We start from the raw sequence: 13,413 nt of genomic DNA, 5'->3' as shown, positions 1-13,413 counted from the left end.
AGTGTGGTTGAGGAGTGTAAAATATTAATATCTGTTAATGCCATTAACGAATACGCTATACACCCAATGATTCAAAAGTTTAGAGGAATTACTTTTGTATACTGCCTCTTATACCTGAAGACTGCACTATAGAGTCAGTCTAAAATGCAGGTTCCGTTTGCTCGCTTTTACTCGTGTACGGAATTGTGTTTTCCACAACAGCGTTATCGAGAGACCCAACGACGCTTATTCACGCTCTACGATACCGTCCGCTAACCCTTAAACACAAACGCAATATCGGCGACCAGCGTACATAGGTTGAAGGGACTGTTTTCTCCGATTGCGGCGTTAGTTGTCGGGTCTGGCGGTGGCGACGCCTGCATCAGTTCGTAGATAGCCGGGATGTTGCACAGGTTGCCGGTGCTGTGGAGCCGAGTCCAGTCGAAGTCGTCGAAAAACGGGTGCGTCTGCGATTAAAGCCGTTTTACAGAATGTCAGGTCTGTACGGAGAATTCGTTTTATGAACTTTTGTCAAGCGCTGTCTTCGCAAACATGCTATAAACTACCGTAGAAAAAAAAAAGGAAAAAAAAAAGACACAGAATGATTGTTGTGGAATGGTGTCCAGTGATAAGACGCGTTTAACTGCTCGTATGTAGCCGAAGCGTCGCCACTTATCTAGGCTGTATTAACAACTTAGAAGCATTCGAAAGCAAAATTTTCTCGCAATTATATCTTCGCCCGACACAAATTTCTGATATGTCACGTGAGTGTTTCCAAACACCTCTTAAATAACAAAATCCCGTGCTGAATGTTCTTTTTTTTTTTTTGACGTCACATAAAAAAAGGTCAACGTGGTGCACATAATGTTCAAGAGTTCGGCGTTAGCTTTCGGCTGGTATTCGCGTTCTTGCTGATTGGACACGAGTCTCAGTTTAACGATGACGCAGCACTCGGGCCCAATCCGTGCGCAGCATTGTTCTTGTTTTCTTGACGCCGCGAATTCGGTGCTAGGGCTTTGTCATCTTTGAAGTTTTGGATAGTCACACACAACCGCCGAGTCTTCCAGAAACTATAAGAGAGATATGTCACACTGCTTCGTGACGCTCTGACGGAATTCATCACGTGCTCAGCAGTCCAGCACACAGCTATGGCCGTCATCGAATACTCCCGATAGCATCGGCTGCGTTGAGACTTAGAAGGGTCATGAAACGATTTTTCTACTTTCGCTAAATACTACTTACAGTCACTCCCTAACGTTAATAACTGAATAAACTTGACTTAGTGTTTCTTTCTAGGCAAAGGCAGTGGCCAAAAAAAAAAATTTGAGTAATACTATGAGCGTCGTTCATCCCTTCAAATCGGAGCCAGAACAAGCGGCCACGTGGCCTGGTGCCTATCCTATTGTCACGGGTGGTGACCAAAAGAAAACAGGAAATAAACAAGAAGAAATAAACGTTTAATGTGGCGAACTTGTGCCAAAAATAAAAGAGGGAAACAGAAGAAAGCAGAGCGTCGCGGGCGTCGAAGTCGGCGTGGCAGCAGAGTCGAACGCTGGGGCGAGACTGACTCGACAAGGTCGCGGGCGGCCTCTTATCTAGAGTGCGTCGCTATCTCGAAGATTCGGCGAAAGCGGCTCGAGCGTCGCGTGATCGGGCGAGAATGGACACGCACTTTCTAGAAAACAAAAGCAGGAATAAATGATAGAAGTTACGTGCGGTACATGAATAAACGAGAACTTTCTGGAGGACCGTGACCGAGCGTTGCTTTCTCAGCCTTGCGCGCGGCATTACTCCCCCCTTTAAAAGTGCATCGCCCCGATGCAGTGTAAAACAAATCAAAATAAAAAAGAACGATAAACTAAAGAGTCTTTTGGAGCACAAAAGGTCCACAGTCCTATCGAGCGTAGTACGGCTTCAGGCGCACGACGTGGACGACCTCAGGTCGTGGTGGGCGGCGTGACGATGTTCGTGTTCCGTCGGGCATCACCTCGTAGTTCAGTTCGCCGAGGCGACGAAGTACCTTGTATGGTCCAAAGTACCGTTTCAGCAGTTTCTCACTGAGGCCGCGGCGACGGATGGGCGTCCATACCCACACCCTATCTCCGGGCTGGAAGTGGACGTCCCTGCGACGAAGGTTGTAGCGGCCGGCGTCGACGCGTTGCTGGTCTTGAATCAGGAGTCGGGCGAGCTGGCGAACTTCTTCGGCGCGTTGAGCAACCGCCTGGGCGTCGTCGCTCTCGTTGTCAGATGGCTCATGGGGCAGCATGGCGTCCAACATGGTCGTTACCTTCCGACCATGTACCAGCTGGAAAGGGGTGAATCCAGTGGTCTCTTGAACCGCCGTATTGTAGGCGAACGTGACGTAGGGCAGCACCTCGTCCCACGTCTTGTGCTCTACGTCGACGTACATAGAGATCATATCGGCGATTGTCTTGTTGAGTCGCTCCGTCAGCCCGTTGGTCTGCGGGTGGTACGCTGTGGTGCGGCGATGGCTGGTGTGGCTGAGACGAAGGACTTCTTGCGTCAGCTGGGCCATGAATGATGATCCACGGTCTGAGATCAGGACTTCGGGAGCGCCGTGCCGGAGGACGATGGATTCAATGAAAAACTTGGCAACTTCCACAGCAGTTCCGGAAGGAAGGGCTTTCGTTTCGGCATACCGCGTGAGATAATCTGTGGCGACGATGATCCAGCGATTTCCCGACGTCGACGGCGGAAAAGGGCCAAGTAGATCCATTCCGATCTGCTGGAAGGGTGCTGTTGGCGGAGGAATTGACTGCAAGAGTCCGGCCGGCCTCGTCGGAGGTTTCTTTCGTCGCTGGCATTCATGACATGATCGCGTGTACAGGTGGACGGTTTTGGGGAGCTTGGGCCAGTAATGCCGCCAACGCTGATCATAGCCACGCGCTGGTGTTGGCAAAGTAGAAAACGCGTGCTGAGCTCCAGGAATTGTTAGCGTTAAGCGGGTTTCACATGCAGCGATTTTGGCCCTAAAGCGGCGCGATTTCTGCCGTCGCGGCGCTCGTGCCGCTGAATTGCTGGTGCTGGCTAGAGCGCCGCGACGGCAGAAATCGCGCCGCTCTAGGGCCAAAACCGCTGCATGTGAACTAGGCTTTAAGCTATTCTCATCACCGTAGTGGTTGGACACGAGCCACTACCCGAGTGTCCGCCGAGGCATTGATTTTTACGCGCCAAAGTCGAGTACTCATGCAGTTGTCATGTCCAATCCTTGAACCCTGCTGGACTGTTGTCAAGCGGGTGGTTTCGATTCGCGATTACATCTTGAAACTTTACGAAGGCGAGACTAAAAAAATAATCCCCTTTTATCCTCGCACTTTCACCGCGACAAATAAGCTTCTGAATCAGTGGCGGTCTGTGCGAGTATATGCTTAGGCCAGACTAGAACCAGTACGCCTCTGCAAAGTCATGAGAATTCCAACCCGATGACGTTTCATGACCCCTTTAAGGCGAAAGGAAGTATAGAAACTATTTACTGGCGGCCCTAGCTGTGTGCGCGACTGGTGAGCGCGTGCTGCCGGCGAACTTCCACATTTCTTTTGCAACGCTCATTCCGCACCATCAAGATTGCAGTTTATTCAAGTAAGCTCGTTCTGAACATTCGCTCTAAACATCGCCCTCAAGTATGGCGTCCGGTGAATGCCCCTATTAGCGGCGAGATGTTTTGTTGGCGCCCTCGTAGGGTTACCTTTCGTGACGTCAATACCTTGCGAACAACAACTTCGATGGTGCTTCTAATGAACATGGTGGAAGCTCGAAATCATAGAGCTCTGAAACCAACATTGCCAACACCGTCAAAATTGAAGTTCTTACATAACTCTTATTTCCGTCGATGAGAAATCTTTTGCCGACGACATAGTCGGTATTCAGCCAATCGTGGAAGGCCGACCACAGCGGCGCTTTTGATCGCGCACGACGTCAATAGCATATGCCGTCAAATGCGAGCTTAAGATATTCACTGCCTCGTTTCAGTTTCTCAGAAAGTTCAAGCACGAGAGCTGGTCCACGGCCGCCATACTCACTTCACCGCTAAGCTGACAGAGGGGGTAGAATCTCTGCTGAAGAGAAAACTAGCGCGTTCTGGCGCGGAAAATTTGAAACAGAGAAACAGGGGTAGGAACGGGGGGATTCAATGTAAACCGTTGAAGTGGCGTAGAGCAGTACCCTGAGGTCCCGGTACTGCTTGGAGCCCAGGCGCTCGACGGGGTTCTTCTTGAGGAGCAGGTAGACCATGTCCTTGGCCTGCGAGCTGGCCGAGTGAGGGTGCTCGCCCACCTTGGGCCACTTGAGGGGCGACGCGATGATGCGGTCGCGGAGCATCTTCTTGGTCTTGCCGCGGAAGGGCACCCGACCAGTCATCAGCTTGTAGAAGACGACGCCCGTGGACCACCAGTCACACGCACGGCCTGAAAGTGCCCTTACGCAATCACATTCAGCTCAGTGAGCGTTTACTGCTGCCAATACTGAATCTCAGTAGGTCTTTTTAGGAGCTGGTTGGGCGCAAAATTTTCACATACGTCCCTCCCCCATTAAAAAAAAAAAAAAAAAAAAAAAAAAAAAGAAAGAAAGAAAAGGAGATATTTGTTAAGTTCATGTAAACTTACTTAATTAGGTAACTAATTAAGAAATGTAATATTTTTTCTAATGATCCCCTTGGTGTCCAAATTTGCCTCAAGGCGTAAAAAGAGCCCTGAAAGTTATTTTCTCTCAAATGTGGACCGAAAAAATAAAGAAACAACTTGTGTAAAATACAATTGGAAGATTTGACTTTCATTTTCTCGTAGCTACTTATTCTTTTCTGACACGTGGAGTACCTTTTACATATTGCGAGAGTATCTTTAAAGCTTTCGTTGTGGGGTTTTAGTGTAATGCCACCTGGAGACGGCTGTTGTGGTTGACGAGCAAACGCATTGATTTTAACTGCAGTAACGAGAGCTCACCATAAGGTCTTCTTTTGAGTATCTCGGGAGCCATGTACGGGATGGTCCCAGCTGATTCCCCGTCTCGGAACTCGAAAGGTGTCCTCCGGAAATATCCCTTCATCACGCGTTTTGTGACTGTACGCAGAAAAGATAAACAGGGGTGAGAGATGCATATACACACTTGAAAAATACTGACACAGACGACAAAGAAATACCGTCGCGCACACTCACAGTGACCGAGGCAGACTTTGTTTGTATCGAAGTCAATTAACTTCACGCGTCCTCCTGGAAGCATAAGCATGCTGGAAGAAATGAAGTCAGTATATTAGCGTCATGGATCTAGGAAGCTTCTGGAGGCGATATCAGGCCGCCAGAGGGGAAGCCAGAAGTGTGGAGGCCAAAACCAAGAGATGACCAAAAAAAAGAGAGACGCCGTTGAACGAAAAGTAGTGGAGCCGATTTGGCGCCAAAATATATTTTGGTCACCTCGGGGCTTGGTTTTGGTCATCGTTGGGGGCATGTGCCTCCACACTTCTGGCTTCATCTCTGGAGGCATCATGTCGCCTCCAGAAGCTTCCTACTTTCGTGATTCACGTTCTGTTTCGGGGTTGCAGGCGCTGGTTCATATTATACATAGAGGCTAACTCGTGCTTCTTCTGTAGTCAATACAAAGTTTAGAAAGGCAGGGTATGGCTTATTGTGTTCACGCTTCTTGCTTCGTGATTCAATTTTCGGCGTCCTTAGTGACTAAGGCCGCATGCTCATTGTCTGTGGAAGGATAGAAAAATGTCTGAAACTCTCCGCGCCCTGCGTCTCTTGAGTGGTCAGTGATTACAACGGCCGCGCCATTAAAAACGTCTCTCTCAACTTATGTAGAGCAGCAGATTGCGAGCACTACTAGGCTCCCTGAACCGTATTTAAATGTGACTGAGGTCAGACTCAGCTGTGGTTAAAGGGCCTCTGACGCGCCAAAAAATTTTTCTTTCATGCTAGGCGTTGAAATGGCATGTCAGGATATTACAAAAAAATTGTTCCCCTATAGAGGTGCGTAGTGTTTTTTTATAAAAAATAGAAATACGAGGCCCAATTCAAAGTTCCCGCCAGTGCACTGTGACGTAACAGTGCACCGCAAGGTGTCGGGGCTAGCTCCTTCAGTGGCTCATATGTATGCTGCAGTGCCATTTCAAGGCAATTACTTATCCTGCTGCGTGTCTGAAGCGCTCACTTGGACACCTTGATGTCTCTGTGGAGGAATCCCTTGAGGTGGAGGTGCTCGACAGCCAAGATGAGCTGGGCCATGACCACACGGACTTGGTCGATGGGGAGGAACGTGGCCCTCTCCACCACTCGCATCAGATCGACGCCGCAAATGTATTCCATCACGGTGACGTACGCATCCTGCATCCACAGGGACCAATTACGACGACTCACTCTTCTCTCACAGCAAGGCCCGGAGTATTGGGCAGAAACGTGCACTCTCTGAGGGGGAATTGCGAGGCTCAGTCGTGAGAATACGTAACAAAACTTTCCATGGTCACTAACGCAGGGCGTGGCTTATGTTCACGCGTCTTGCTTCGAGATTCATTCTTTTGCATTCATATAGGCTAATGTCGCAATTTCATTGGCTGCGGGGCTGTAAGATGCTCACGCCCTGAGTAGCTAAAGCTGTTGGCGACCGTAATATTTAAAGTTCCCGGTTTGTTTTAAAGTATGAAATGCCTTTTAACGATACCCCACCATTCCAAAATTATGTCCGTGCGTCCGTCTGACCGTCCGTGCATTTTCCGCTAAACTGAGCGGAAAAAGTGGCGTCAGGTGACCTAGACGCCTTGGTGAAATGGACCGCAGGTGACCTATATGTTAACTCAGTTGCCCCGCTAAATTTAGGTTAAAAATTCACGTCTTGTTGCCAAAGCATCAATTTAGTTCATGCATCATGAGACTTAGAAGGTCGCTGCCAATTTTTTGGTCAACCTGGTATGAGTTACATGTAGGTACATATGATGCATATATATCTTAATATAAAAGAAGAAACTGGAGCGAATGGATTTGAAACTAAAAGCTAATCAAGTTCATGTATACTCTGAATTTTGGGTATAACTATAGGGTGTTTTTTTAGATAAGTTTGCATGACCATATCCAGCGGCCATTTTTAATTTTGACAAAAAAAATTATATAAGGTGTCTGAAGTCACCAGGCTCGATCTAAAATGGACCGTAAAAATCGACGCCTGCACAAAGCAACCTAAACTTTTTGTCGAAGGTGTATTTCACACGTCCGTTGTTTTCTTGTAAAATTACAAAGCGTAGCTTCCTTTCTGTAAAAAAATAGGGCCAAAAAATTTGCCAGGGTCAACGGCTGGCGGCGACGCATACGACCGAGTCGAGTGGCGGGACGCGTCTGGCTCACGAATTTCCGTGACGTGCATATCTCATTGAAAGCATGTGGGGCCACCTGCCTTCATAAAGGTATGCACGTCATTTGACCGGACACTGGGGACTCGAGTCCCGAATACGAAGAAAAATGTTTTGTAACCAGTCCTGATAAGGGCCTGACATAGGCAGAAACGTCGAACAATATGTCAGAAAACTCCACCGAAAGCTTCGAACTACGTTTACTCTCTTATACCCTTTTCGTCGTCCTACAAAACAGTATTTTTATTTATATATATATAGCGGTCACTGAGGATTGTGCAAAGTTGGCATTCCGGGCACCTTACCCCAAAACAACTGCTGCGTCTGCGGTTCTAAAAAAGTTTTTTTTTTTGACAAAATATGCATAGGTGGGATTGATCACGAGTATTCATTACAGAGTAACGACGTTGTTAGTTTGCGAAGAGAAGTTGCAAACCCGGCAGATTGCGCAATAATTTTGCAATTTGATTATTCGATTTCTTCACATCTTTAAACGCTAGGACTTTCACACTTTGCCAACATGTTGCCCTATTGTTTGTTAATCTTCGCGCTAAATATTGTTGTACGGATTAACGGGACAGATTTACGAGAAATGATCAAGTGGGGCTAAGAAATAAGATTATTTTGAAAATCAAAAACGTTCAGCCTTTCCATTCTTGTGAAGAAGGAAGACCAGCGGAGCTGTACTCGATACACTGCCGCAACGCGCACGCGCCCGTTTCCCGCTTCTTCTCGTCCGACACGTCGCCGATCGTGGATACGTCTCCGGCCCCTCAACGACCCAGAGTCGGTCGCACACGGCGCACTTGACGCCAAACGGGTAATCCACGAACTCCCTCCGGAACCTTGCCGTCGCGCCTGGGAACTGTTCAGCCAGCGTGGTGTGTAGTCGTCGCCGGACCTCGCGCTTGCGCTTGGCCTCCGTGGCACGATCGTCGTCCGTGACGCTGTCCCGCCGGCGCCCTTTACATCGCTGGTTCTGTTCTGGGCGGAGGCTTTCCAAACGAGCGATGTGCTCTTCTTTAGCAAGGGAATATGAAGCACTCGACGCAGTGGAAGTCAAGGCGACAACGGCTTTGCGGTGGTTATGGAGCCATTCGCGCTGCTGCGTACGTCGCCGCTTCTTCCGCAGCCAGTCCTCTTTCCCCCAAAGGGCACGCGGCTGACCCATCCTGAGTCCAAACCGTGGTCCAAACCGAAACTGATAAGAGCGTAGAAAACAACGCGCAAAACAGATGAGGACGAAGAAACACACGTGACGAGCGCTGCGCTCGTTACGTGTGCTTCTTCTTTGTCGTCGTCTGTTTTTCGCGCTGTTTCCTGCGATGAATTCCCATCAACGCGCCGCCCAACTATCCATTCTTCTGTGATAGCGGGAAAAGTTGGCGCCATCTACCAGTGACGGCGGCAACCATACTGGTTGTGTGCTTGCAGCCATCGCTTGTTGATGGCGGTAGCTGTCCAGAGGCGTTTTTGGCGACACGTGTTTTGTACCGGACACGATGCTCGGGAACCTAGCCCTTAACAGCTCCGATGTAATAAGAAAAAGTCATTCTTCGATTTTTTAATCTCTTTCAATTTAAGCTCAAGGATATATACTTACAGAATATATAAAAAAAAAAAACAAAAAAAAACGTGTTGCATTATTTTTGTATTTTGATGTTATGACGCGAGAAATCTGACGAAATTGAGGGCACAACAGTGCCGTACATACCTATAGTTGACGAGGTCGTTATTTTTACAAAACATAAAAATGCTCGAGGGTGGTCAGGGAGAAACAAATTGACAGCACAGCGGCGGACGGTGTTTTTAAAGTGAGAATTCTTAGTGGGTTTTTGTACTAGAGCCGCAGAACTTGCGCATAGGCGGATGCGATCGAGGGACACTATCCTATCGCATGGTTCGCGGGGTCTGTTTTCAATAGCCGGCGTGTAGCGTGCTACTAGCGTCCCTGCGTACGCCACTTAAACTAAGTGTGGTGGCTTGCTACGACCCCACCTGCACATTGGACCACTGACCCGAGGAATGACCGCTGCCTACCGGGGGTATCCGACGCCATCTGAGAGCATCAGCTGCGCGGCATTACCGCTTCAGCATCGTCGAAGAGAAGAAGGGTACGCGACGGGAAAGACGCTAGATTTTCCCGGAGGTAGATTTGTAACCAAAAACACTTATCAACTTAAAAAACTATATTAAAAAAAAAAAAAAACCCGAGCTTGCAGCGCCTTCACAAATAAATATAGCCGCCGCCAGAGTGGGCCGCAAAACGCCAAGAAAAAAAAAAAAATAAAGAAAGAAAGAAAGAAAAGAGCAAACTGCTTTTTGAAGGTGATTAGAGACACTAGAGTCAACGTTCGCCTTCATTGCTTTTTCTCGACCATCCGGCGACTCATGTTTCAGCCGGTCTTTGGAGTCCAGTATATCCATACCTTGGTTGCAAAGCACGCGTAGTACTTGACGAGAAAAGGCGATCGTACGACGGACGCCACCACTTTGTCGATGGCAGCCTGTTTAGGACGGCTGAAGCGATCCGCAGCTATCACTTTCACGGTGCACACCAGATTGGCCGGTTTGTAGCGCGCCTTGTAGACAGCCCTGCCGAGAAATGATATACTGTGTGTCGTTAAGGAGCTGTAGCAAACCATATACTTCGTTCCGATATACACCGCGTTCCATTGCTTATCCCCCTGCCAAAAAAAGAAAAAAAATGTCACATCAGGTGTGTGGACGTATGCGTCTCATATTATGAAGAGGAAATCCACTGCATATGCTCAGACGCGTTTCATAGCCCAGGAGACAATAATGGCAGCGCACATAAGGCCAATTCGGACACGCAGCCCGTAACATGCGGTTGTACTCAGTTATATTTCTTACCCAAAGCCTCCAGCACCCAGAAGTTTTATAGGCTCAAGTTCCGTTATCCTGGGTATGAAATCTGTGAAAGGTTGCTGATCGCCAATGAACATCTGCGGAAAATAACGAAACGTTTGGTATGATGGATCAGGACTGCGTTTCAACAAAAAACGCTAACAGAAAACCAATCCGTTTACTCTTGATGAATCTTCCAGTGATTTCTAAAACAATATTACATTGAATGAATAAGTACTGTATCTTAACGGAACGGCAGTAATCAAAAGAACATCTTTCATTAGAGTAAATTGCAATGATGCCTGGCTTTTTTATTTACCGAAACACTAACAACGCGATAGTTGTAATAAAAAGAAAAGCAAGGACGCGGCTACACTTCGCGACACTGTTTGCGCGAACCCCACGTCGGTTTTTACTTTTTCTTTCATTATCGAAGGACTGTCATCACAACTGAAAGCGCTCATTTTTTGGGTATTAAGCTAAGCGGTAAGCTTTGATGCCCGCCACTGCACTTAAGAAGAAAAATGTAAACAAATTAAAGAAGTTTACCACCCCCTGTAACGCCGAATTAGAGCGCAGATCTTGAGGAAGAGGAGGGTAAGGTACGGAGAGGAGGGTATGCCCCTCCTCCTTAACCGTATCCTTCCCTTCTCCGCTGCTCCCTTCCCATTTAGCGGGAAGTTTTCGCTAAATTTCCCGCTAAGTTTAGCGGAAAACATTCCCCGCTAAATTCGGCGGGAAATTTTTTCAGTTAAACTTAGCAGGGAAACTTTTGTGCTGATTTAGCGAGGAATTCTTCCTGCTAAATTCAGCGGAGAATTGTTTCCGCTAAACTTAGCAGGGAAATTTTTCCGCTAAATTTTAGCAGAGAAGTTTTGCGCTAAATTCAGCGGGAAATTTTACCGCTAAATTTAGCGGGAAATTTTTTCACTAAATTTAGCGGAGAGATTTATTCGCCAAATCTAGCGGAGAATTTTCCCGCTAAATTTAGCGGGGAAATTTTTCCGCTATATTTAGCGGGGAAATTTACTCATATGCAACGCGCGGTAACGTCACGAGTGAAGTAATTCGCGACCCTCGTGACGGCCACACGTGACGTCACGTGTGACGTCATTATGGGAAACGTTCCATGATGCAACGCGCGGTTGCACCGACGGCGACGCAATTCAAGCCGGAAACAAGCGCCTAAAAACTGCACTCTAAAAAAAAAAGAAAATTGTGTTTGCGTCCACAGTGACATGCCGTGTACATTTCATCGGTAGCACGATCAAGAGTCTACCTTGTCTGTGCGGGTGATTACAGAATCGCCGACGGCCATCCAGTCAGTCACAGGTACCTCGGAGATCTTCTCCAAGGACGTGGCCAGTTCTCCGACGATTATGGTTAACTTTCGGATGACCAGTCCGAGGTTGTGGGCCGTGCCCGAAGCTCGCTTGATGCACAGATTGTGCAAGCCCAGTAAGTTTTCGATCATGTCCCGGATGTCCTGATAAGTGATAAACTGCCGGTGCAGTTTCTGCAGACAGTCTTGGGCTGCCAGCACGGACTGTTCCTGGCAGAAGTGCGACAGGGGATCCCGTAGGAGGGACACCTTGTTTTCGCGCTTGATGAAGAACTCCAGCAAGACTGTGGTTACTTTGGGAATCTGGAGGAGTTAGATTAATTGGTCCCTCATCATTCTCGCTTTATAGGAACGAATGCTTATCTTTTGTTTTGCAGAACTCTCCAAACTCGGACTTTGATAATTTCGCTTACCCTCGGGAATAAGGTGATGAGAACCTTTACAGCGGAACTTTTCTTTTGGCGCATCATTTCTGAAAAGTGAACACGAATGAAAAAATCAGGCCCACGATTTTGATAGTCTGGTTTCGCAAAGCATTTATCTGATCAATGAATAATCTTCGACTGACCCTTGGACTTTCTTTGGCACAAACTCCGAAGCGGAAATGGATAGGCCGACCGCTAACCCTACCCGACGTTTTTCAATATAGGACCACATTGTCGTCCAAACTAATAGCATGCATAACCACATAACGCCTGTCAGACAATCGACTACACCGGGTTTATTCTCAACAACACGCGTTGCCTTGAGGTTGGTTCACGATGGTCTTTAGGAGCCGATGCTGCGTTCTCACAAGCTGGTCAGCTACAATGAGATAATGAGGAAAGGGGGTAGTCTACGTTTATATGTAGTCACTGACAGCTTGCGAAACGAGGGGCGCGGTTTCGTATCTTCTCGCATCCTGGTTATTGCCGGCTAATGCCGTGCTCTTATTCGCTCCGGAGAGCTAATGAGATGCCCGTGATCGTCTCGCCCCGTGTTTCTTAAGTTGTCGTTGACTTTAACATTTTTGGGTCAACAAGTGAAAAGCGACCCTGACTCACCTTTCCGCTGCTGTGGCGTCGGGGTGCCGGGGTCGCTCGCGTAACTGCCTGTCCCTTCGTCCGAGCTGCTGGGCGGCGAGCTGGTCATGGCCGAATTCCCGCTGTTCGAAGACAGGTTCAGCGACGCAGACGCATGCGTGGCGGGGGGCGTGGTCCTCGAGGTCTTCGTGGTCGCCCCTGTGACTCCTGTTGTGGCCGATGGTCCTGTTGTTGCCGCCGTCGCCCCCGCGGTCGCTGTGACCACTCTCGTGGCCGTCGTGGTCGTTGGACCTATATAGGTGCACCCCGTGCAATTGGTCATATCGGGGCAGTTGGGATGTCAAGCCAAGTTGTTTTGTTTGACATAGTAAAAACGTACAAAGTAAAGCTGTCCGATTTATTTTCAATTGCTATCGATCCAAAATTCCTGTCTCGTTCCTGAACTCTGATGCGAACCTTCTGCTCGTAAGTACAAGGATGATGCTGACTGGGATGAAATATATATATTTTAAATGGTTGAATTGTCATTGCTTTATTGATATTCATCAATATGTTACATATGCAAACTTCGATAACGCAACTAGAAGGTAACATAATAAATTGGTTGGGATCATCGCTTTAAAACAAACACTTTTGGAAACTTCTTTTTTTTAGAGTGTATCGACGAATGGGACAGCTTATACCACGGATGCTGTAAATAGTGAAAATATGTTTTTATAGCACTTTTAATACTTAAGTGTTCTTGCACTTTAAGATGCCTACGACCAACCAGTGTTACACGTTCCTCACAAAAAGGAACGAAAGCTCGTTCCTCGTTCCTTCTGATTTTCGGAACGCGTTCCCGTCAC

General features: G+C 47.8%; 1 protein-coding gene across 1 annotated transcript; it reads right to left on the bottom strand.

Moving 5' to 3' along the window:
* Window positions 1-251: 251 nt before the first annotated feature.
* LOC8042233 (microtubule-associated serine/threonine-protein kinase 3-like) lies at window positions 252-12,887 on the bottom strand. Its single transcript, XM_029990448.2, has 10 exons — window positions 12,587-12,887; window positions 11,957-12,015; window positions 11,481-11,846; window positions 10,208-10,299; window positions 9,763-9,928; window positions 6,145-6,317; window positions 5,151-5,221; window positions 4,938-5,054; window positions 4,162-4,403; window positions 252-446 (listed from the first exon to the last, which is right to left on the bottom strand). The coding sequence occupies exons 1-10, from the start codon at window positions 12,885-12,887 to the stop codon at window positions 252-254; spliced, it is 1,782 nt and encodes a 593-aa protein (XP_029846308.2).
* Between the last annotated feature and the right edge of the window lie 526 nt (window positions 12,888-13,413).

Source organism: Ixodes scapularis, unplaced genomic scaffold (genome assembly GCF_016920785.2).
Source record: "Ixodes scapularis isolate PalLabHiFi unplaced genomic scaffold, ASM1692078v2 PGA_scaffold3__209_contigs__length_174095766, whole genome shotgun sequence".
NCBI lineage: Eukaryota > Metazoa > Arthropoda > Arachnida > Ixodida > Ixodidae > Ixodes > Ixodes scapularis.
Note: the sequence above shows the minus strand (reverse complement) of the source record. Positions and strands in the feature narration are given on the sequence as shown.

What these genes read in the sequence shown, in the direction of transcription:
- LOC8042233 (XM_029990448.2), bottom strand. Translation starts at nt 12,887, where the DNA reads ATGACCAATTGCACGGGGTGCACCTATATAGGTCCAACGACCACGACG. An exon ending in TCATCACCTTATTCCCGAGG is followed by an intron (nt 11,847 to 11,956) that starts GTAAGCGAAATT and finishes TAACTCCTCCAG; the next exon opens with ATTCCCAAAGTAACCACAGT. An exon ending in AGAGACATCAAGGTGTCCAA is followed by an intron (nt 5,222 to 6,144) that starts GTGAGCGCTTCA and finishes CATTTCTTCCAG; the next exon opens with CATGCTTATGCTTCCAGGAG.